General features: G+C 45.8%; 1 protein-coding gene across 1 annotated transcript in view; it reads left to right on the top strand.

Moving 5' to 3' along the window:
* PRKX (protein kinase, X-linked) overlaps window positions 1-21,548 on the top strand; it is a 72,109-nt gene extending 50,561 nt beyond the window's left edge. Inside the window, exons 4-8 of the mRNA XM_006877237.1 lie at window positions 434-553; window positions 7,594-7,689; window positions 14,067-14,124; window positions 19,465-19,542; window positions 21,423-21,548. Of these exons, the coding sequence (XP_006877299.1) occupies window positions 434-553; window positions 7,594-7,689; window positions 14,067-14,124; window positions 19,465-19,542; window positions 21,423-21,548 (478 nt within the window). The remainder of the gene's footprint in view (window positions 1-433; window positions 554-7,593; window positions 7,690-14,066; window positions 14,125-19,464; window positions 19,543-21,422) is intronic.
* Window positions 21,549-22,306: the final 758 nt, after the last annotated feature.

Below are 22,306 nucleotides of genomic sequence, written 5' to 3' on the forward strand. Positions count from 1 at the left end.
CCATCCATCCATCCATCCATCCATCCATCCATCCATCCATCCACCCGCCCCACACATGCATCTGTCTACCGGTCCATCCACAACTTATTTCACCTGCACCCCATTCTCTCAGTCTCCAGTAGGTGGCGGTAGAAGCTAAATTTGCCCAGGTCTTCTCTCATCACAGACATTTAAAGTCCTGGGGAGCACAGTTCTTTGTTGCAGAACATGGGGTTTCTACAAGTCAGGCTCAACTCCACAACAGCTGGTTTTGAAAGCCATGTTATTGCCCCTGGATAAGAGAGCGTGTCTACAGGAGGGTGTTTCTCTCAGACGTTGTGTCTACAGGAGCTTGTGCCCATGGGACCAAAAGCGTCACTTTGATCATGTGAAGACCCGGTTGTTGTAGAGTCCACGGCTTACCCTGTGGTCGGTGTCTCTGTTTTCTTCCCAGGACATGGACCCTCTGTGGCACGCCTGAGTACCTCGCCCCCGAGGTCATCCAGAGCAAAGGGCACGGTCGGGCCGTGGACTGGTGGGCCATGGGCATCCTCATCTTTGAGATGCTGTCGGGGTGAGTAGTGTTCTAACACGCCAGCCCGTCACCAACACTCAGCCTTCTAGCTCTTGAGACACACGCAGTATTGTTGTGGTTAAGTGCTCTCCAGTCAGTTCTGACTCATTACAATCCTGTATAGAATTCCCAAGGAGCAACTGGTAGGCTTGAACTGCCAACCTTGTGCTTTTAAGTCCAGTACTGATCAAACAGTACCACACCAGATCAAAAAGTCGAGTTCTGTGGCTGTTGGGGTATGTCCCGATGTGGCAGTGATGTCTATTTTAAGGGCGTTAGGATTGAATAATGGCCTCCCAGAATACAAGTATGTGTTCGAGTCCGAAGCCCTATGCCTGTGGGTGTCACCCTGGACAAGGAAAGCGGGGTCTGTGAGAAACTGTTAATTATTTCTGTGCTACCCTCTCTGTGTGCTGTCTGCTCCTATTCCTCATCTTTATCATCTGTTCATCCATCCATCCGTCTAGCCATCCATTCATGTATTTACCAATCTATCATCCATCTATCCATCCATCATCTACCTATCTAGCAATCCATCCATCCACCCACCCACTCATCTATCCATCCATCCACCCACTCACCCACTCATCCCATCCATCCATCCATCCATCCATCCATCCATCCATCCATCCATCTATCCACCGTCTACTTGTTGAGCTATCCATCCATCTACCCATCCATCCATTTCTCCGTCCATCTACTTACCATCTTACCTAGCTACCTTCCATCTCTGTCATTTCTGTAGTTGTGTAGTTGTATATCTTACCTGCTTTCCTTCTGTGTTTCTTTAATTTGCTCCCTCATTGTGTCTTGTCTGTACCTATTCTATTTCTCTATCACCCGTGTACATATCTGTTTTTGTCTACTTATCTACCTACGTACATACCTTTTATATCTATCATCTATATTTATGTATCTGTATACGTTAACATGGACTCCTGATATGGCGCTGTGGGTTAATGCGCCAGACTGCAAAGCTGTTTGAACTGCAAGGTTGGCAGTTCAAGCTCACCAGCTGCTCCTTGGAAACCCTATACACAGGGTCGCTATGGGTCGGAACCGACTCGAAGGCACTTAACAACAACATACGTAAATATGTGTGTAGGTTTGTATCTATCTGCCTGTATATCTACCTACTTATATACGTACCTACATATTTACTCTGCATCTGTATTCGTTTTATGTGCTCCGCCCCTGTCCCTGTGGTCTACCTATTCTATCTCTAGCATGTATCACCTATGTATGCATATGCATGTATGTATTTATCACTTATCTGTCTATAATCTATCATCTGTATCTGTAAACAGCCATTTACCATGTCTGTCTTGTACCTCACTCATCATCTGTCTGTCTGTCTATTCATCTGTATTTTTTATGTGCTCTCTGCTAGGTCCCATCTATGTATTCTGTCATCTATGTGTCTGTGTATCTATCACCTGTTCCTGGTTGTAACTTGTCTAGTATCTGTCGTCATCTATCTGTCTCCTATTCCACCCATTATCTGTCCATCTGTTGGTTTATCTGTCATTGCTGCATCTGTCTGTCCATCCCTCCCTATCTTGTTCCATCCATGTCTTGTGTTTTCCTCGTCTGTCTTACCTTTATATTAACCTGTTCATCCATCCATCTTATCCATCTACCATCTGTCTATCCATTCTCTGTATCACCTACCCAGCTGTCTTCCTTCTTAGACAGTTTCTTGTGAAACTCGGCACTGTCCACATATTTGTCTACCTACTTACGTTCCTTTCATCCATTTACTCATCCTCTTATTTTTTTATTCATACCTCCATCTACCTTCTTTTTGTATGTCTACCTACCTACCTACCTACCTACCTACCTACCTACCTACCTACCTACCTACCTACCTGTGAATCCTTCCATACATCTATCCACCAATCTGTCTGTGTGCTCTTTACCAGACATAACTAGGGCATCACATTTCTATCTCTTCATAGAAACCCTGACCCAGGAAAGCCCGAACCCAGAAACCCACAGCCAGTGAGTCAGTTCTGACCTTAGTGACTTCGTGGGAAACAGTAGAATTTCTCCCAGGGGTTCCCGAGTCTGTTTTTTTTTTGAGAACAAAAACACACCCCCGTCTCGCGCTGGACACGAAAAACACAGATCTCACAGACAAGATCATGGCCCAATGCTCCAACACATTGTGCCACCAGGGTTCCTTAATGTCATACCAAGAAAAGCCGGAGCTTAGAATATGTGAGGCACATGGTCCACTGTTGCATCCCACTGCTGGATGTGAATCACGTGGTTTAGTGTTGCATCCCACTGCTAGATGTGAATCACGTGGTATAGTATTCTATCCCACTTCCGGATGTGAGACACTGGGTCATCTCCCATCTTGTTTTGACTCATGAGCCTTGTGGTCCACTTTTGTGTCCGCCTTCGAAGGACGTGAGTCACGTGGTCCCGTGTTGTATCCCGCTTCCGGATGTGTGATACCTTGTCCAGCCGTATTGTCTACTTCCGGATGTGAGGCACGTGGTCCAGCCTCTATCCCACTTCCGGATGTGAGGCATGCGATCCGCGTTACATCCGGCTTCCGGAGTATGGCATGTGGTCCAGTATTCCTTTCCACGTCGGGACAGGAGCCCTGTGGCCCTCCGTGCTGCGGTCCGCTGCAGTGCGTCACGTGGCCCAGTGTTCCCTCCCACTTCCGGCAGCGAGCTCCCACCACAGTGGGTCGGGTTGTGGCCGCTTCACAGACTCGCTGGCTGGAAGTCAAAGGGGGCGGATGTGCACCCTCCCCCACGCTCGGGGGAATGCCATTTTTCTCGGACCCCTGCTTGTGCTTTTAAGGAGCCAGGTGGCATAATGGCTAAATGCTCAACCACTAACCAAAAGGTTGGAAGTTCTAATCCACCCAGCAGCGGTTGTATGGGACAAAGACCTGGAGATCTGCTCCCGAAACGAAAAGGAACAAAAATCCTACGTGGACATCTCTGGATTTGCTGTTGATGAATAAATAAATGAGTCTGTGCCACAAAAGCAAATATCTTCATACGATCTACACGTTGATAACATTTTCAACGCGGTTTATTTAAAATATGCAATGAAGAAGCCCTAGTGTCGGGCTGTTCACCACAAAGTCAGCAGTTTGAATCCATCTGCTGCTCAGAGGGAGAAAGATGACGGTTTCTGCGCCCATAAAGAGTAACAGCCTCGTTGGAAAGAAACTCTCTCTTCTGGCCCAATTTTCAACCAAGTACTAGATTTACTGGGGGTGGGCAGGTCATGGAATCGTCATTCAAAATCAAAAGGGCATCATTTTCCTGAGGACCCAGTAGAAAAAGGATGGGAAAGTGGGTGGAATACTGGTAGGAACCCCGGCGGGATAGGATAACATGTAGGGAAAGGATTGTAATTCTCAATGAAACAGTGTAGGATTTGTTGAATGTAATGCTCGTGATCTTGTCTGTAAACCCTTACTCAACGGACCATGAAAAGTTTTAAAAAAAATAAAAAGATTTACAGCCTTGGAAGCCCTATATGAGTCGGAACCAACTCATGACATACAGCAGGAACACAACTATGTGGTAAGGGAAACTCATGAACAACCTGTTTTATGAAGTTGATGGAACCTTGTTAGTTGAAACTGAAGAAGACTTGAGATACTTATTGATGAAGATCAAAGACTACACCCTTGAGTATGGATTGCACCTCAAATGTACAGAAAGCAAAAATCCTCACAACTGGACCACTGAATAACGTGGTAGAGGAAGAAAAGATTGAAGTTGTCAAAGACTTCATCTTACTTGAATCCACTTTTCAATGCGCATGGAAGCAGCAGTGAAGCAATCAATTGACAAATTACAGTAGGCAAATCTGCTGCTAACGACCTCATTAAAATGTTTAAGAGCAAGTATATACCAGTTTCAGGAGGACTAAGGTGTGCCTAAGGCGCTCTGGTAGTGTAATGCTTATAATTTGGGCTGCTAATCTCAGGGTCAGCAGTTCGAAACTACCAGCCAGCTGTTTGCGGGAGAAAGATGAGGCTTTCTGCTCCCGTAAAGACTTACAAGCTTGGAAACCCTGTACAGGGTCTCTGTCAGTCGGAACCCACTCCACAGCACATGACAGCAACAAGGTGTGCCTGACCCAAGCCGAGGTATTTTCAGTAAGCTTGTATGCATGGACAGTGAATAAGGAAGACCGTAGAAGAATGGATGCATTTGAGGGAGGATGTTGGAGGAGAATATTGAAAGTACCATGGACTGTCAGAAGAACAAACAAATCTGTGTTTGAAGAAGTGCAGCCAGAGGGCTTTAGAAGCCAGGATGGTGAGACTTTGTCTCTCATACTTCGGACTTTTTATCAGAAAGGACCAGTCCCTGGAGAAGGATATCATGCTTGGTAAAGAGGGTCAGCAAAAAAGAGGGAGACCCCCAATGAGGTGGATTGGTACAGTGGCAGCAACAATGGGCTCAGGTGTTAACGGATGTGAGGATGGCACAGGACCGGGTTGTGTGACATTGTGTTGTGTGTAAGGTTGCTATGAGTTAGAACAGACTGGATACAACCTAATAATATCAGGACCCACAGTCCGGAACTCTGGTGGCGCAGTGGTTGAGTGGTTGGTGGTTCAGTTGGCAGATCTCCCGAGACCCTGTAGGAGGAAGATCTTTCAGTCCAGGAAATCCCACTACTTGGGAACATGGGGTGCCCGTGAGTCGGAGTCGATTCCACGGTACACAGCAACGGTAGGGTCTATTGAGGAAACTCGTGGGTGGCTCAGAACATTAGAAAGCTTTGATCCAATCCACCCATTGAGTCATTGAGATCTGATTCTGTAAAGCCTAGAAACCCCCCACCCCACCCCCACCCCCACCCCCCGTGGGGCTGGGGTGGGTACCAGTGGGAATCAGCTAACAGCACTGAGCTAGAATGTTGACTTTTCTGACATCGCCTCCATGATATCATCTTTTCACGCCTGACTCCCGACAGCACGCTGTTTAATATTCTCTCATAAACGTTTCTAGGTATGTCTGACACATTCTCTCCCCGAGTTTAATGGCCCGTTTCTCTGAGATGAAATCATACAGCCAAGCGTGCTGAGAACCGCCGCCGCCCATGCCCAGAGCAGAGGCCAGTGTGATTCCAGCAGCCACTGTTAGGGACGGAGACTGGTCCTGAAGGCAGTGCAGACTCGGGCTCGGGAGTGGCTAACTACTTTTTCTTTAAAAATACTGTTTTTGAGAGACAGAACAGCTGAGGACACTAGACTCATGGGGGGTGGGGGGAGAGGGGCTGTGTGCTGGTGGCCGGGGGACAGACTTACCCTTTGGTTGTTTGAATGATTCTATATTCCCGAGTGCTTTGGTGTACATCCCCAACAAACAAAACAAAACGGAATAGGAGAAGCAAGTACTGTTGAATGATAATGCATACAAGGACTTGTGATCATTACAATGAAAGGAAATACGGTCCGATGAGTGTAAAACTGATGTTTCCCCATGTCGACTATCACTCAATTCACAATGAAAACCTTATAAAACAAAGAAAGACATACTGTTTTTCTTGCTGTGTATTGGGTGAAGGTTGATAAAGCACATTTGTTTTCCAGTCAGCAGTTCTTACACATTTTCTTTCATCTCGCTGACTACCATTTTAACACGGGAAACACCGCTCAATCCTCTTTCTGCCCGTCTTTCCTGTTTCCATTCGTCCTTCTTCCCTAACCTTTCTGAACTTTGTCCTTGGGTAAATCCTGCCCTTTTGATCTCAAAGGTTGATTATTGTAAGCTTTGCATATCTCTCTAGTGTCGACTCCTCCTTGTTGTCAAGTCGATGCTGAGTCATAGCGAATCTCTTGTAGGGTTTCTGAGGACTGGCTGGTGGGTTTGAACCACCGACCTTGCAATTAGCAGTTCAGTATTCCCCTTATTAGCCTTTCAGAAGGAGTTGATTTTGGTTGAAAATTCAGCCACGGGAATGGCAAGTAACTTCTGAAGTAGTCAGTGTTGGTGAGGCTCAGTTCAGGGAATATGTACAAATATCTACTTCAGAGCTGGGAGTAATTTTTCAGTAAATGTTGTAGCTAGTTACATTAGACAGGAGCCCTGGTGTTGCTTTGGGATAAGCACATAGTACTGCTAACCTCAAGGCTAGAGGTTCAAACCCACCAGGCGCCCTGAGGGAGAAAGATGAGGCTGTGTGTGTTCCTATAAAGATTTCTGTCCTTGCAAACCCTAGGAAGCCTCTATGCTCTGTCGTACTGGGTCCATGATGAACCAGGTTCCACTCACTAGCCGTGACTTTGGTTCTGATGGCCGTGACTTTGGTTCTGATGGCATGCTGCCTGAATTTTCATTAGGAAAATCTGCCTGCTGAGTGGGCACTTCACCAGGGATCTTGGGGTCTGGTGGGATGCAGGGTTTTTTTTTTTCTTTTTAATGAAGTTTGTAAGGAGCCTTGGTAGCATAGTAAATCATAAACTGGGTTACTAACTGCAAGGTTAGTAGTTCAAATCTACCAGTTACTTGGAGAAAGTTGAGGCTTTCTGTTTCCACAAAGACAGCCTCAGAAACCATATATGGGTAGGAACCTATGAGTAGGAACCGATTCGGTGGCACACAGCCACCACCACCAATGTAGTTTATGGGGCGTTGGGATCAGAGACAACGGATCCCATGAAAACATGGACGGGGCGTCTTGATGGCTCACTTTCAGGGTCCACCTGGCCGAACTCAGATTCTTGTCTTGGAGGAGATGGTATCTCGTCCAAACGGATGTTCTCGTTCTGAGGAGCTGGAATTGGTCTTCTGTTGTGGTTTTTTAAAGGGTTTTAACAAGAAAAGGTCATGAGTAACCCAGTCACGGTGTGGCGTGCTCTGTGCAGGTCAAAGCCATCTCTCTGCCGGACGTCTTGGCAACTTCTATGACTTTAGTGTGGTAGGAGAGAGTCGGTATGGAAGGGTGGTTTCCTTTGTACTTAAAGCAGGAATGGTAACCATTGTAGACTCCCTAGGATCATTCTATACTTGTCTTTCACTAACACCACGTGCTTGTTTTCCTGACAGGTTCCCTCCATTTTTTGACGACAACCCATTTGGAATCTATCAGAAAATTCTTGCCGCCAAAATAGATTTCCCCAGACATTTGGATTTCTACGTCAAGTAAGTCAGCTTCCAGAGTGTCTGAAACCATGAATGGGGATATTCGACAGATAGTTTTTACCACCTTGGGCTCTCCGAATCTTCTGTGTGGAAGCTGTTGTGGGCACTTACCTTTCCTGAAAAAAGGGGAACGGTTCTAAGTATTCTCCTTTGATGATATACCACCTTTTCAAAGTGGAGGGTCTGCAGAAAAGAGGGAGAGCCCCTATGAGATGGGTTGGCACAGCGGCCGCCACGCTGAGCTCCAACACCAGCCGTGTTGAAGTTGGCGCCGGACCCGACAGCATTTCGTTCTGTTGCATGTAGGGTCGTTATGAGTCCGAGCTGACTCGATGACACCTAACAACAACCACCTTTAAAGACCTGTGCTGTTGTTGCTAAGAGCTGTCGATCCGGTTCTGACCCATAGCGACCCTGTGTAAGGTTCCCCAGGAGTAACTGGTGGGTTTGAACTGCCAACCTTGTGGTCCAGTGCGCCATTCCACAGCCCCACACCAGGATCCACTTTGATTCCTCTGGCAGTTGGCAGTATTCAGAATTAGCAGGGAGAGGTGCTTGCTCGTCCAATTTGCTAAGAACACAGATCGGGTATGTGAATGGTAGTAACTTCCCCCTCCTCACGGGGCGCATCTCATCCTTGTTGGGATTGTTGCATGAATTCAGCAATGTCGTAGTCTTTGCTTACATTGGACTCATCCTCAAAGTCTTTTTAAATGATGAGACCAGAGTCTACAGTGTTCATCTCCACGGAGACTAGAAGAACTGGGTGGTATCTGAGCACGTACTACAGACGACTGTAATCAGGGACCCAGGAGATTGCCTGTTATAAAATCCCCAAACCAAACCTGCTGCTATTGAATTGATTCCAACTCTTCTTAACCCTCTAAGACCGCGCAGAACTGCCCCTTTCGAGTGTTCGAGGCTGCAAATCTTTGTGGAAGCAGATTGCCACGTATTTCTCCTGCAGAGCGGCTGGCAGGTTCGAACCACTTAACCTTTTGGTTGGCAGCCGGGCACTAAACAGTCTGTCACCAGGATTCCTTTGACGGACTGCTATAGGATGGAAGGAAAATGTGGGGTAGACCCTCAAATTCCCTAAACAGCAAAGACAAAGCAGAGCTAGTGGGGCCGATTGAGAATGGAGAGTTCCTGAAACTATTGCCTAGAGGGACTTGTCAGACGTAGGGCCAAAACTAACCCCTGGGGGTCACCTTGCAGCTAAATCACAGATTACCTTACACAGTAAAAACTGTCCTCCGTCAGTACTTTGCTTCTTTATAAAAGTCACCAGTGTCGTCATTCGTAAGTGCCGTTGAGTCGGTTCTGACCCATAGTGACCCTGTATAGGATTTCCAAGGAGCAACTGGTGAGCTTGAACCGCCAACCTTGCAGTTCAAATGGCTTTGCGGTCTGACGCATTAACCCACAGCTCCACACCAAGACTCCAAAAGCCAATGGACACTAGGCCCAAAGTCAACAATGACCGTAAAACAAAAACCGTAGGGAAACTAGATGAATAGAAATGGAACAACCTGAGTAGAAATATCAAGAATGTTGGTACATTCTGTAGAATGGAGCCAGTGTCACTGAACAATGTGTATAGAAATGGTTGAACAGGAACTTGAATGGCTGTGGAAATCCTTCACGCAAAACATGGTAAAATATTATTTTTTAAATAAAAAATTAGAATGCTTTTATTACTGCTACCTGACTTGCACCATACTTGATACGCAGGCGCTCTAGTGCTGGAGTGAGGAATGCTTGGCAGAAGATAGGTAGTTCGAATCACGAGCAGCTCCGTGGGAGAAAGACCAGGGGATCTGGCCCCGTACAGATGACAGCCGAGGGCAGCTCGACTCTGTCACGTGGGGTCCATGTGATTTGCAATTCCCTCTGTGGCAACAGCGATGGTTAATTTCTAGCACAATGAAGGGAAAAGAATTCTTTCTTTGAAATACACGAATACCTTTGGTGGCCGTGTCCTGTTCTCAATCCCCTGGTGGTACCACAGGATAAACACCGGACTGCTAAACTGGACTGCTTTCTCCGCGGGAGAAAGATCATGTCTGAGTCCTCTAACCCTGCTATAATAGAATGACCACAAGGGGGGTGACTTTGACAAACAGAAGTTTATTCCCTCACAGTTTAGGAGGCCAGAAGTCCGAATCCAGAGTGCTGAGTCCAGGGAAAGGTTTTCTTTCTCTGTGGGCTCTGGAGAAAGGTCCTTGTCACCTTTCAGTGTCTGTAGGTCCAGCGTTCCTGGGAGAGCACCGTGTGTCTTGGCATCAACCTTCTTGTGGATCTAGGAGCTCCTCAGGTCCACAGAATGCATGGTGCTTCCGGCGGCTCTTCTGTCTTAGTCGTACATGGTCCCCCTCTCTCTGCTCAAATCTCTTTCTCTTTTCATCTCTTGTAAAAGAAGATGCATTGTAGGCATACCCTTGGGACTCTCTAATAAAGTGCAACAGGGAGGTGGTAGGATTAAGGCCTAATCCTCCTACTGGTTTATCACATCCTGGCGTGCCCAAGATGACACAAAACGTTTACTTTCACAGATGAGGCCATCTGTCCCTGTAAAGGTTTACAGTCTTGTAACCTTATACTGGGCTTGCTGTAAATCAGAAGTGACTTGATAGCAGTGCGGTTTTTTGTTTTTGTTTTATTTTTGATGGGGTTTATGTTTGACTACTAAACTGAAGATCGATGGTTTGAACCTATACAGAGGTACCACGGAAGATAGGCCTGGCAATCTCTCATAAAGAAGGTGGTCCAGAGACCCTGTAACACATTGTGTGGCTGTGAGTCGAAATCAACTCGATGGCTGCTGGTTTGGGTTAATTTGTAAACTCAATCCAGTGACCTTCTTTGTTAGGCAATAGGACCTGGGGCGGTTTTGTTTCATCTGTTGTTGTATGTGCGTTCAAATCGGTTCTGACTCACACTGGCCCTGTGTAGGGTTTGTGAGGAGCGGCTGGTGAGTTTGAACCGCCAACCTTGTGGTCGAGTGCTTATTCCGTAGTGCCACATAAAGTCCATGAATAAATTCCACCGTCTTTCAAGTCTATTTTTCAACAAATCTTTTGAAGTTCTCTGGTATCCTGGCATGGCGCTGCAGGTTAATGCGCTGGAGTGCAATTTCGCTTTGAACTGCAAGGTCGCCTGTTCAGACCCACTAGGCACTCCTCAGAAACGCTGAACCAGGGCATTGTAAGTCGGCGCAGACACGACGGCACATAACAACAACAGCATTTGTGTATTAAAACCCTGCAGTCCAGCGTGTTAACCCGGTGCTCCATGCTGTGTGATGTTATATGGGGATATTACTAAACAAAATATGTTATTGAGTGCCATTGAGTCAGATCTGATTCATAGCGACCCTGTCTGTGGAGTTTGAGCTGGCTGGTGAGTTTGAACCGTTGACTTTGCAATCAAACCGATGTTACGGTCAAGTGCTTACCACATAACACTACACCTGGACTCCTAAAACAAAATCTACTACTTACTATTGTTGGGGTTCATCCAGTTAATTCTGACTCACAGCAATCCTACATGACAGAATGGAACGACCCCACAGGGTTTTCCTGACTGCCGTGTTTAAAGAGAACAGATTGCCAGGACTTTCTTCCACGGCACCTCTTGTTAAAGTGCCATCGAGGTGATTCCAACTGTGAGGTCGAGTGCTTATCCTACGGCGCCACATCAACAACGTATTTGCTCTACATGCGTGTATACACGTTAGACTTACGTAAGTTTTCATCTTCATCCTGTGCTGTAGGATAAGCACTGTTAAGATGGGCAGTTCAGACCCACTAGCTGCTCTGAGGAAGAAAGGTAGGTGTTTGTGTACCTGTGAAGATTTTCAGTTTTGGGAGCCCTACGTGGCCTGGGTCCTTATGAGTCAGAATCGACTCGACAAAAAGGAGCTTGGAGTTTTTTGTTTTTGTAGGAGATTGAAGTTTTGTAGACGTTTTTTGTTTAAGTAGAACGAGCTATAACCCAGTACATTTTTGCTTTAAAGTTTTTATTGCAAATCGAGTGATCATTGACATGGGAAAACATGAGGTTTGCATTCACCCTATCCTATTTCATTTCATTATAGTGGTTACAATCCCCTCCACGCGTCATCATTCAACTGTATTTGCTTCCATTCCCTCTGTTTTTTTGGAGATGTATACAAAAACACTTAGGAATATATCATCATTTTAACAACCAAAGGGCACATTCTGCAAATCTGCCTCCTGGCCATCTGCCTCAGTCCCTCTCTTTCCATGAGTCTGGAGTCCTCAGCTGCTCCCTCTCTCCACGTCTTCATCTCTGCCTCCATCTTTGATATCACTGCTTCTCTAGATAAGGTCCCACATTCTACTCGTGCTCTTCTCCCTTGATGGTCCTAGGGTCCTCTGTTCCTGGAATGTTAAGATTAACTACTCCCCCCTTTTTGTTATAAAGCTTGTGGCAAGCCATCAAGGCAAGAAATGAGGTTCATTCAGGACAAACCCTGCTCCAAGACTGAAAGGCAAAGGAAACACACAAGTAGGCATGTTAGCTTGCTGGCGACCTTTATGTTTAAAAAAAAAAAACCTCTTTGCTGTGAGTTGGGTGTAAAGTTAACACAGCAAATTGGTTTTCCAGTCACCAGTTTGGATGCATGCTATTGACTGCAGTTTCCACAGGATATAACACCCGGGAATGTTGAACCGTACTGAGAGCATGCAAGCCAAGTAGAGGACAATCCCTGTGCCTGACTGTTAACCTAAAAAGCTGGAATTCCTGTGTCAAGTCCAACCCTGAGGGCTCACGGAACAAAGACCTGGCAATCCATTTTTTCAAAGAATAACCACAAATCTGCCCTGAAACCCACGGGGTTGCCATGAATCAGAACTGATGCCGTGACAAAGTAGTACTTATTTTATAAATCCTGAAGGAGTCCTGCCGTGGCGCAGTAGATTACGCACTGGACTACTAACCGCAAAGCCGGCGGTTCAAACCCACCAGTCACGCCTCGGAAACCCTATACATAGAATTGCTATGAGTCAGAACTTGCTCGACGGCACTTAACAACCACAGCCTTAGAGCTGGATGACTTGTACTGACCTGTGCTCAGATTTCAGAGGAAGGTGTAGCAGAACGAGCCAACTTCAAATATCCCCTCGTGATCTGCGTGCTTACGTTAAAGCGAGCATTTTAAAACAATAATCACACAACCGAGTAGCCTCGCGAGGCAGTGTGCTGTTTATTTTCATAAGAATACATGTAGTTTTTCAGGGATGGTTCATTTGGTTTTTGATTTATATGGTGTGTTCGGATACTCAGGGCTGGCTTGTATTTTCTGATTTTTGTTTTTATTTTTCATCTTAAGGACTAAATCAACCCTTTTCCCTGAATTTACGCTCTGTGAATGAGCAATGCAGTGTTGTTTACGTTTTTGAAGAGCAGTTACGGACAAGAAATTTGTTCTTGTTGTTAAGTGGCACTGGGTCAGTTCCGACTCTTGCAAGCCTACGTACAACAGAACGAAACAGTGCCCAGGCCTGAGCCAACCTCACAATCATTAAGTTTGACCCATTGCTGATGCCACTGTGTCAGTTCATCTCGTTGGGGGTCCTCCTCATTGTCACTGACCCTTCACTTTATCAAGCATGATTGATGTTCTTCTGGAGGGACTGATCCGCCTTGATAACATGTCCTAAGAATATGAGATTACAAATTGACAGATGAGTGGTGGGTAAGACGGTGTTGGGTCGGTTCCGATGCATTGGGACTCTGTGTAGGGTTTTCAAGGATAGCCATAAGAAATCATTCCCATAAAATGTTTTGCCAAAATGCAAAGTGAATTATTACCTAAATTTTCATATACCAGTGAGTGAGTTAGCTGGTGGTGGTGGTTATTTTTCAGTAACATTGTAGTGTATTTTTAAGTGAGGGTTTACAGGAAAGCTTGGGTTCCCATTCCGTAGTCTCTGTGCAGTAGTTGTTCAGAGACATGAGTTACATTCTCACAGAGGGCAACCATCCTCGTTAATTGTATTCTGGTGGTTCTGTTTCCCTTCATCTAGTTTCCCTGACCCCTGGCAGTCTCATCTGTGTTTCAAAGCAAGTGTGGGCTGTTTGGTTTCAGTTTAGGTGATTTGATCAAGAAGTTCAGCAAGCACAGATGTTGTCCAGCCACGGGATGATCTAGGGACTTAATTTGGGGGCCACCTTTGGAGGGTATGTTACGGTGCTAATCTCGGAGAGTTCTCTAGTCTCAGTCAGCCAAGTAGGTCTCGTTTTAGGGAGTTCAGGGGAGTGTAGCTCTTTGCTCTCCGTTGTCATGTGATATGCACGTGGGCTGCAGACATTGAGGTTTTTATACTCTGCTTCCTTCTCACAAACAGAGACCTTATCAGGAAGCTGCTTGTTGTGGACAGGACCAAGAGACTGGGAAACATGAAGGTCAGTATTCCTGCTACGTGGACGTACGCTTTCTGTTGCTCACCATAGGTGGGGTTCTCAGTCTACCCAGAGGTACCTCTGAAGAAAGGCCTGGCAATCTCATGCCAAGAATCAGAACTTGGAAACCCCGTGGAGCACAGTTGTACAATGACACACATGGGGGGCGCACCATGAGTGGGATCTACTTATGAAAAATCATCCACTGAGAACCCTGTGGGCACAGTTCTACTCTGACACACACAGGGGCACCATGAGTGGGATCTACTTATGAAAAATCATCCACTGAGAACCCTGTGGGGCACAGTTCTACTCTGACATACACATGGCACCATGAGTGGGATCTACTTATGAAACATCATCCACTGAGAACCCTGTGGAGCACAGTTCTACTCTGACACACACACAGGGGCACCATGAGTGGGATCTACTTATGAAAAATCATCCACTGAGAACCCTGTGGGCACAGTTCTACTCTGACACACACAGGGGCACCATGAGTGGGATCTAGGATCTAGTTATGAAAAGTCATTCACTGATGGCACACATGGGGGGTGGGGGACACTGTGAGTCTGAATTGATTTATCAGCAAGTGATAAAGTGTTGATTGCATTATTGAACTCTCAGTCAATAATGAGAAGTTGGTGGTTTGAATCTACCCACCGGTGTCTCAGGAGAAAAGTCTGGCAATCTTGTGAAATACTAGTCTTTGAGAAACTTACTGTACACAGTTGTACTCTGAGACCCTGAGGTTGCTGTGAGTTGGGATCATTTCAGCAGCAACTGTTGTGTTTTGTATAGTGAATGTAGTTTAATATAAATGTGTCATTTTACACGATAGACATCAAAATCCAACACTGATGCCCAGTCAGTCAAATTTTATGTCTTGATTTCTGGGCATACAAAACCTAAGAGCACCTACATTCTACCTCCCTACCCTCCTCCAAACAAGCACATCTCTCAGGAGCAGTTTTCAGCCAGCCCCTCCCTAGTGTGTTTATTTCCTCTGTGAGGTTGATTTGAACATGCCATTCTCCCCTTTAAAGTGTCCAGCTCCGTGGTTGAGAGTGGATTTGGAGCTGTGCTGAGCGCTCAACAGTGATGGTTATAGAAACACTGTGTGTTTCCAGTCCCTGTCCCAGTTCTACTAAGTCATCAGATCACTAAATGCAGGATGAATTCACCATGACACAGTTGCTACACTGCATCGTTAGGTGACGACCTCACTACATCATTACATGACTGCCACAGTTACGTCGTTACATGACTAGTTCATTACATCATTACGTGACTACCTCATTACGTCATTACGTGACTACCACAGTTTTATTACGTGACTACCACAGTTTTATTACGTGACTGTCAGTTACATCACTACATGACTGCCTCATTGAATCATTATGTAACTTCCTTATTACATCATTACATAACTACCAAATTCCATCATTACATAACTGCCTCATTACATCATCTCATAACTGTCACATGACATCACTGTATACTGCTTCATTACATCATCTCGTAACGGTCACATGACATCGCTGTATACTGCCTCATTACATCATCTCATAACTGTCACATGACATCGCTGTATACTGCCTCATTACATCATCTCGTAACTGTCACATGATATCGCTGTATACTGCCTCATTACATCATCTTGTAACTGTCGCATGACATCGCTGTATACTGCCTCATTACATCATCTCGTAACTGTCGCATGACATCGCTGTATACTGCCTCATTACATCACTGTTGTTGTTGCCAAGTGCCTTTGCATCAATTCCGACCCATTGGGACCCTGTATAGAGCCTCTGAGGAGCAGCGGATGAGCTTGAACTTCCGACTTTGCAGTCCAGTGCATTAACCCACAGTGCCACGCCAGGACTCCATTACAGCATTACAGACTGACAAATTTCATCACTAGTAACTGTCCCATGCCTTCATTACAGAACAGGCAGATTGCGTCATCACAGAATGACATGGGCCCAGCCACGTTCACTTATCACCTGAACACAGGTTTTAGTTCTGTTGTTGTTGTCAGGTGCCATCGAGTCGGAACCGACTCATAGCGACCCCATGCACAGCAGAACGAAACAATGTCCGATCCTGGGCCAACCTCACTACCGCTGCCTCACCTGAGTCCATAAATGATGCCACCTGGCTGATCCATCTCGTTGGGGGTCTTCCTCTTTTTCTCTGACCCTCCACCTTACCCAGCATGACATCCTTCTCCAGCGACTGTTTCCTCCGGACAACATGTCCAAAGTATGAGAGAAGAAGCTTAGCATCCTGGCCTCCAAGGAGCACTCTGGTTACACTTCTTCCAAAACAGATCTATTGGTTCTTTTGGCAGTCCATGGCACTTTCAATATTCTCCTCCAACACCACAACTCAAAGGCATCAATTCTTCTACGATCTTCCTTATTCACTGTCCAGCTTTCGCATCCATATGAGACTATTGAAAACACCATGGCTTGGCTCAGGCACACCTTAGTCCTCAAGCTGACATGTCTGCTCTTCAATACTTTAAAAAGTTCCTGTGCAGCAGATTTGCCCAGTGCAATACGTTGTCTGATCTCTTGACTGCTACTTCCGCGAGTGTTGATAGTTGATCCAAGAAGAATGAAGTCCTTGACAACTTCAATCCTTTCTCCATTGATAAGAATGTTGTTTATTGGTCCAGTGGTGAGGATTTTTGTTTTCTTGACATTGAGATGTAATCCATACCGAAGGCTATGCTCTTTGATCTTCATCAGTAAATGTTTCAAGTCCTCTTTACTTTCAGCAATCAAGGTTGTATCATCTGCATATCGCAGGTTGTTAATGAGTCTTCCTCCAATCCTGACGCCAAGTTTTTCTTCATAGAATCCAGCTTCTCGTATTATTTGCTCAGCATACAGTTTGGATAAGTATGGTGAGAGAATGCAACCCTGTCTCACACCTTTCCCAATTTTAAAACATTCAGTGTTCCCATGGTCTGTTCGAACAACTGCTTCTTGGTCCAGGTACAGATTTCTCATGAGCACAATTAAGTGTTGTGTTAGTGTTGCTGTAATAGATATACCACAAGGGGGTGGTTACAATAGGCAGAAATAGATTTCCTCACAGTTTAGGAGGCTCCATGTCCAACTTCAGGTTGCTGGCCCTCGGGGAAAGCTTCTCTCTGTTGTCTCTGCAGAAAGCGAGAAAAGGTCCTTGTCTCCTTTCAGCATCTTTAGGCCCAGCATTCTTTTTTTCCACCCTCCCCCAATTGTCACAATGTTTATTGATTGATATAAGTATATAAAATCAACACTTGAATATGACTTGACAAATTATTAATTTCAATACTGTAATAAGAGGGACTAATTAAAATTCTCAGCATTTCTTTCACACCCACAAAAAAAAAACACTTTAAGGGCATTAACGATTTCTCAGAACCGATCAGTTTGGTGCAAGTAAACCATGTTTCTTCTCAGGCTCAAGGATATTAAAATATAACACATAAAGCCCGTAACTAGTGGTAGAAATACAGGCAATATGTTATTACGGCAACAAACATCAATTATAGTTAAGACTGTTTCTGTAACAGCCAAATAGATCATCTAATATTGCATCTAACAGCCAAATAGATCATCTAATATTGCATCTAACAGCCAAATAGATCATCTAATAGATCATCTAATATCAAGTGTTACTGAGCATAGTGCGTTTGTACAGCATTCACTGTTGCTAGTCAGTTTTCTAACCGTTTCTTGGCATTACTTTTCCTTTGGGTCTAAGAGCTTTTCAGTGTAGGGATCCCAGGTCCAAAGGCCACACTCCTCCCAGCTCTTTTATCTTGGTTCTAGTACATTCCTCTGAGCTCTGTTTGCTTGTCTGTTCTTATTGTTAATGAGTGCCCCCGAGTTGGCTTCAACTCATAGAGACCCTTTATAGGGTTTCCGAGGAGTGACTTTTGAGTTTGAACCGCTGACCTTGTAGTTCCACCCAACCTTGCAGTCCAGCGCTTCAACTCGCAGCTCCACACCAGGTTTGCTTGTTTAGTCTCCTTTATGTCTCAAAAGAGATGGACTTAAGATACAACCTCATCCTGTAGCGTTCAGCTGCATTAGCATCTTAAAAGCGAGGCTAGACCATCACAGGAGGTCAGGTCTGGCCACATCAGATCCCGTATTGGGGACCGACTGCATCGTAGATCTCTGCGCAGTGCAGACGGTGGCTACGTGGTAACTGTTAAGTCACTGAGAATCCTGCCCCACCGATTGGACATAAAACTGTTTAACTGTCACAGTGAGGATTGCTCACACTTCAGTGTTCCTGACTTCCAGACTTGGCTAACACATGTTGGATATTAGGTTTTTCTGGACTCTTGGCGCCCAGTGCAGAATGTTGTATAATTAAATGGATATGTGAGGAGTGGGTATCTAGACTTTTCCGGACTCTTGTGGCCAGTGCGGAATGTTGTGTAACGAGACAGTCGCTAAGTGAGAAGTGGGTATCCAGACTTTTCCAGACTCTGTGGCCAGTATGGAATGTTGTGTAACGAGACAGTTGCTAAGTGAGAAGTGGGTATCTAGACCTTTCCAGACTCTGGTGGCCAGTGCGGAATGTTGTATAACTAGACGGTTGCTAAGTGAGCAGTGGGTGTTTAGACTTCTCCGGACTCTTGTGTCCAGTGCAGAATGTTGTATAACTACGTGGTCACTAAGTGAGGAGTGACTATCTAGACTTCTCTGGGCTCTGGGCGGCCAGTGCAGAATGTTCTGTATAACAAGATGGTTGGATAACAACACGGTCACTAAGTGAGGAATGGTTGTCTAGACTTTATTCTCTGATTCAGAGCCTCGTTCACTTGGTGACCATGTTGGTTTATGCATAGAGAAAGTAAACGGCTTCATGGACAGTTCGGTACTTGGTGGTCACTCTCCAGACAATCTTTAACACGAAGCAAATATGTGTAAGAGATTTTTTCCTTTTGAGCATATTTGTACCTGCCTTTTTACAGATATGTGTTCTGATTGTCTCAGCTAGTATATTACAGAAATCATGCTTTAAAGACCATGAATTTATTTTCTGGGAAGTTGGGAGAGTAGAAGTCAGATTTCAAGGTGCTAACAACTCTCAGGGAAGCCTCTCTCTGTAGGATGTGGGTGAAGGTCCTTAATTCTTTTGGGTTTCTTTGCTTTATTTGATGGTACTCTATGTGACAAAGGCTTCCCCTTTATCTCCAAAGGCTTCCATTAACATAACAAAGGAGGGGGGGGGCAAGTGTTTTAGGATTTCCAGTGCCTGTATTTTTTGCGGGGTGGATAGTCACAATTCCATCCAGAACTCGGATGATGTTGGTTTCTTTTTCAGAACGGAGCAAATGACATCAAACGACATCGGTGGTTCCGGGGTATCGACTGGGAAGGTGTCCCACAGAGGAGGCTGAAGGTAGGATTTCCGTAATCCAATGACTCTTTATGCAGCAAGGGTTATTAACTGCTTGGTTACTTAACGGAAAGGTTGGCGGTTCAAACTCAGCCAGCATCTCTGCAGGAGACAAAGAGCTGACCAGCAGCTCTTAGAAGATGACAGCGTAGCAGACTCTAAGGGGCTGTTCCACGCAGTCAGGTGAATCAGGATTAGCGAGGCCGCGCTGAACGACAGCAGGAAGGGACAGCTTCTGAGTCTGAGCCTCAGTGTTTGCCCGAATTGCCTTGTACAACACCACCCGCCACTTCCAGTCGCCGGTAACCCGGCTTCCCTGCCTGTCCAATGAGTGCGTTGGAACATCTTTTTTCATTTGTCCCTTCTGATTTCTTGTGAACCAGGCCCTGATTTCAGGGTCGGCTATTTCTCCACACGGGACCGGAGGGGTGGAAACGAACAGGACTGTCTGTCCCGGAGGCTTCTGAGAGTTTGACGCTCTACTTGCAGCTCTGTTTCATCCCATATATACCGTCTGGTGTTGTGGTAGAAGAAGAAATAGCCTAGTAACCACAGTGTCGGTGGTTCGTACCCACCAGCCGCCCTCTGAAACCCTGTACAGGGTTTGCTATGGGTCAGAACTGACTCGATGGCACTTAGCAACAACAATGTCAACAACATCAGATAGTCTTCCGAAGAGAAGACACATCAAGGCAGACGTTCATTTTTTAAAAAAATACACTTTATTTTGAGTTGGGTGAAGGTTTCCACAGTGGGTCGGGTTTTCATTCGACACTTGAGATAAATGTTGCCTCATCTCATTAATTGTGATTGCCACAATGTGACGTCTTCCATCCCATTTCCTCCCTTTGAATGTTGGCTTTGTGTAAATGCTGCCACGTAGCTTCAAATGGCCCATGACTAAGGCGTGTATTATTTATTACTGTTACTGTTCCCCTTGTTGTTGTTGGTAAGTGCCATCGAGTTGATTCCGATTTATAGCGACCCTGTATAGGGCTTCCCAGGAGCATCTGGTGGGTTTGAACTGCTGACTTTGGGGTTCGCAGTCCAGTGCTGATCCAACAGCGCCTTAGCAGTGTATTGTTACACTGAAAATTCAGTCAGCAGGGTGGGCTCATTTCCAGGTCTGCAGGGGGACTAAGGCCATGGTACCAGGCGTTCCCGCAGTCTGTCCAACCAGTAAGCCTGTTTTTTTTAGTGGGATTTTTTAGTTTTCTTCCACATTTTGATCCCTCACTTGTCTGGGATGTTCTAATATGATCCCTTTGGGAGCATTAGGTAGCGATACCCAGGTACCATGTAGTTCTTCTGGTCTCAGGGCTTGGAGGTTGATGTTTGTATGATCCGTTAATCCACACTTGACTAATTGTTTTCATGTCTCTCTGATGGTTTTGCTCTCTTCTTTCCTCCAGACAGGAAGAGACCAATACTTGTCCCTTGTTGTTGTTAGTAAGCGCCGTCGAGTCGGTTCTGACTCACAGCAACACTGTATACGGTTTCTGAACCTTTTAATATTTGCGGGAGCAGAAAGCATCCTCTTTCTCCCGCAGCTGGTGGGCTTGAACCTTGGATCTTGTGGCTAAAGTCTAGTGGATCCCCCATACTCCCCTGTTGTACCTTGTTGTTCAGTACCATCAAGTTGTTTACAAATCTTACTGGCCCTGTATAGAAGCGGCTGGTGAGTTTGAACCAATGACCATGTGGTTCACACCAGCCTTGTGGTCCAGCACATTTCCTGCAGCACCAGACCAGTATTCTTTAGATGGCAGCAAAAGTAACTTTGAATTTGTCTCCAGATTAAGGAAAGCGAGAGATCTAACAGGCAGGTTTGTATCCCTGTGGTCTTAACTGTGGGTTTCTGTCTTGTCTGGTCCCCATCCCAGCCCCCTATCATACCCAAAGTGTCCAATGATGGGGACACCTCCAACTTCGAGACGTACCCCGATAACGACTGGGATAATGTTCCCTGCGCTTCATCTCAGGACTTGGAGATCTTCAAGAATTTCTGAAGAAAGGCGTCTCCGTGTGGAAGGTTTGTCTTTGTGTCTCCAACAGAAATACCACAAGGGGTGGCTTTGCTGAACAGACGTTTATTTTCTCACAGTTCAGGCATCTCTAGCTGAACATTCTCTCTGTCCCCGCTTGGGGAAGATCCTTGTCTCTTTGTGGGTGGTCATCCCAGACTCTGTAGCCATGATGCAGTGTGGACATTCTCCTCCATTTCAGGGGGCGTGCTTAGGAGTCCTGGTGGCACAGTGGACTAAGCATTGGGCTGCTAACTACAAGGTCGGTGGTTCAAACCCAGCCACTGTGGCATGGCAGGAAGGTGCCATGGTGTGTTTCTGTAAACGCTGACAGCTTCAGAAACCCTATGGGGCCATTCTTCTCTGGTCTGTAGGGTTGCCGTCAGTTGGAGGGGACTTGACACCACCATGGTTTTTTTGGTGGTGGTGGTGAGTTTTATTTTACTGTTGTTAAACACTATTGAGTTGGTTTTACTTCATAATGGCCCTGTCTGGGATTTCCCAGGAACACTTGGTGGGTTTGAACTGCCGACCTTGTGGTTCACAGCCCAGTGCTTATACTACAGTGCCTCACCAAGTTGTTGTTGTTAGGAGCCGGTGAGTTGGTTCCGACTCACAGTGACCCTGTGCCCAACAGAATGAAATATCGCCGGGTCCGGCACCATCCTCACAATTCTTGTCACGCTTGAGCGCGTTGCTGCCGCCACTGTGCCAATCCAGCTCATTGGGGGTGGGTGGGTGGG

This window comes from Chrysochloris asiatica, unplaced genomic scaffold (genome assembly GCF_000296735.1).
Source record: "Chrysochloris asiatica unplaced genomic scaffold, ChrAsi1.0 scaffold00446, whole genome shotgun sequence".
NCBI classification, from domain to species: Eukaryota; Metazoa; Chordata; class Mammalia; order Afrosoricida; family Chrysochloridae; genus Chrysochloris; species Chrysochloris asiatica.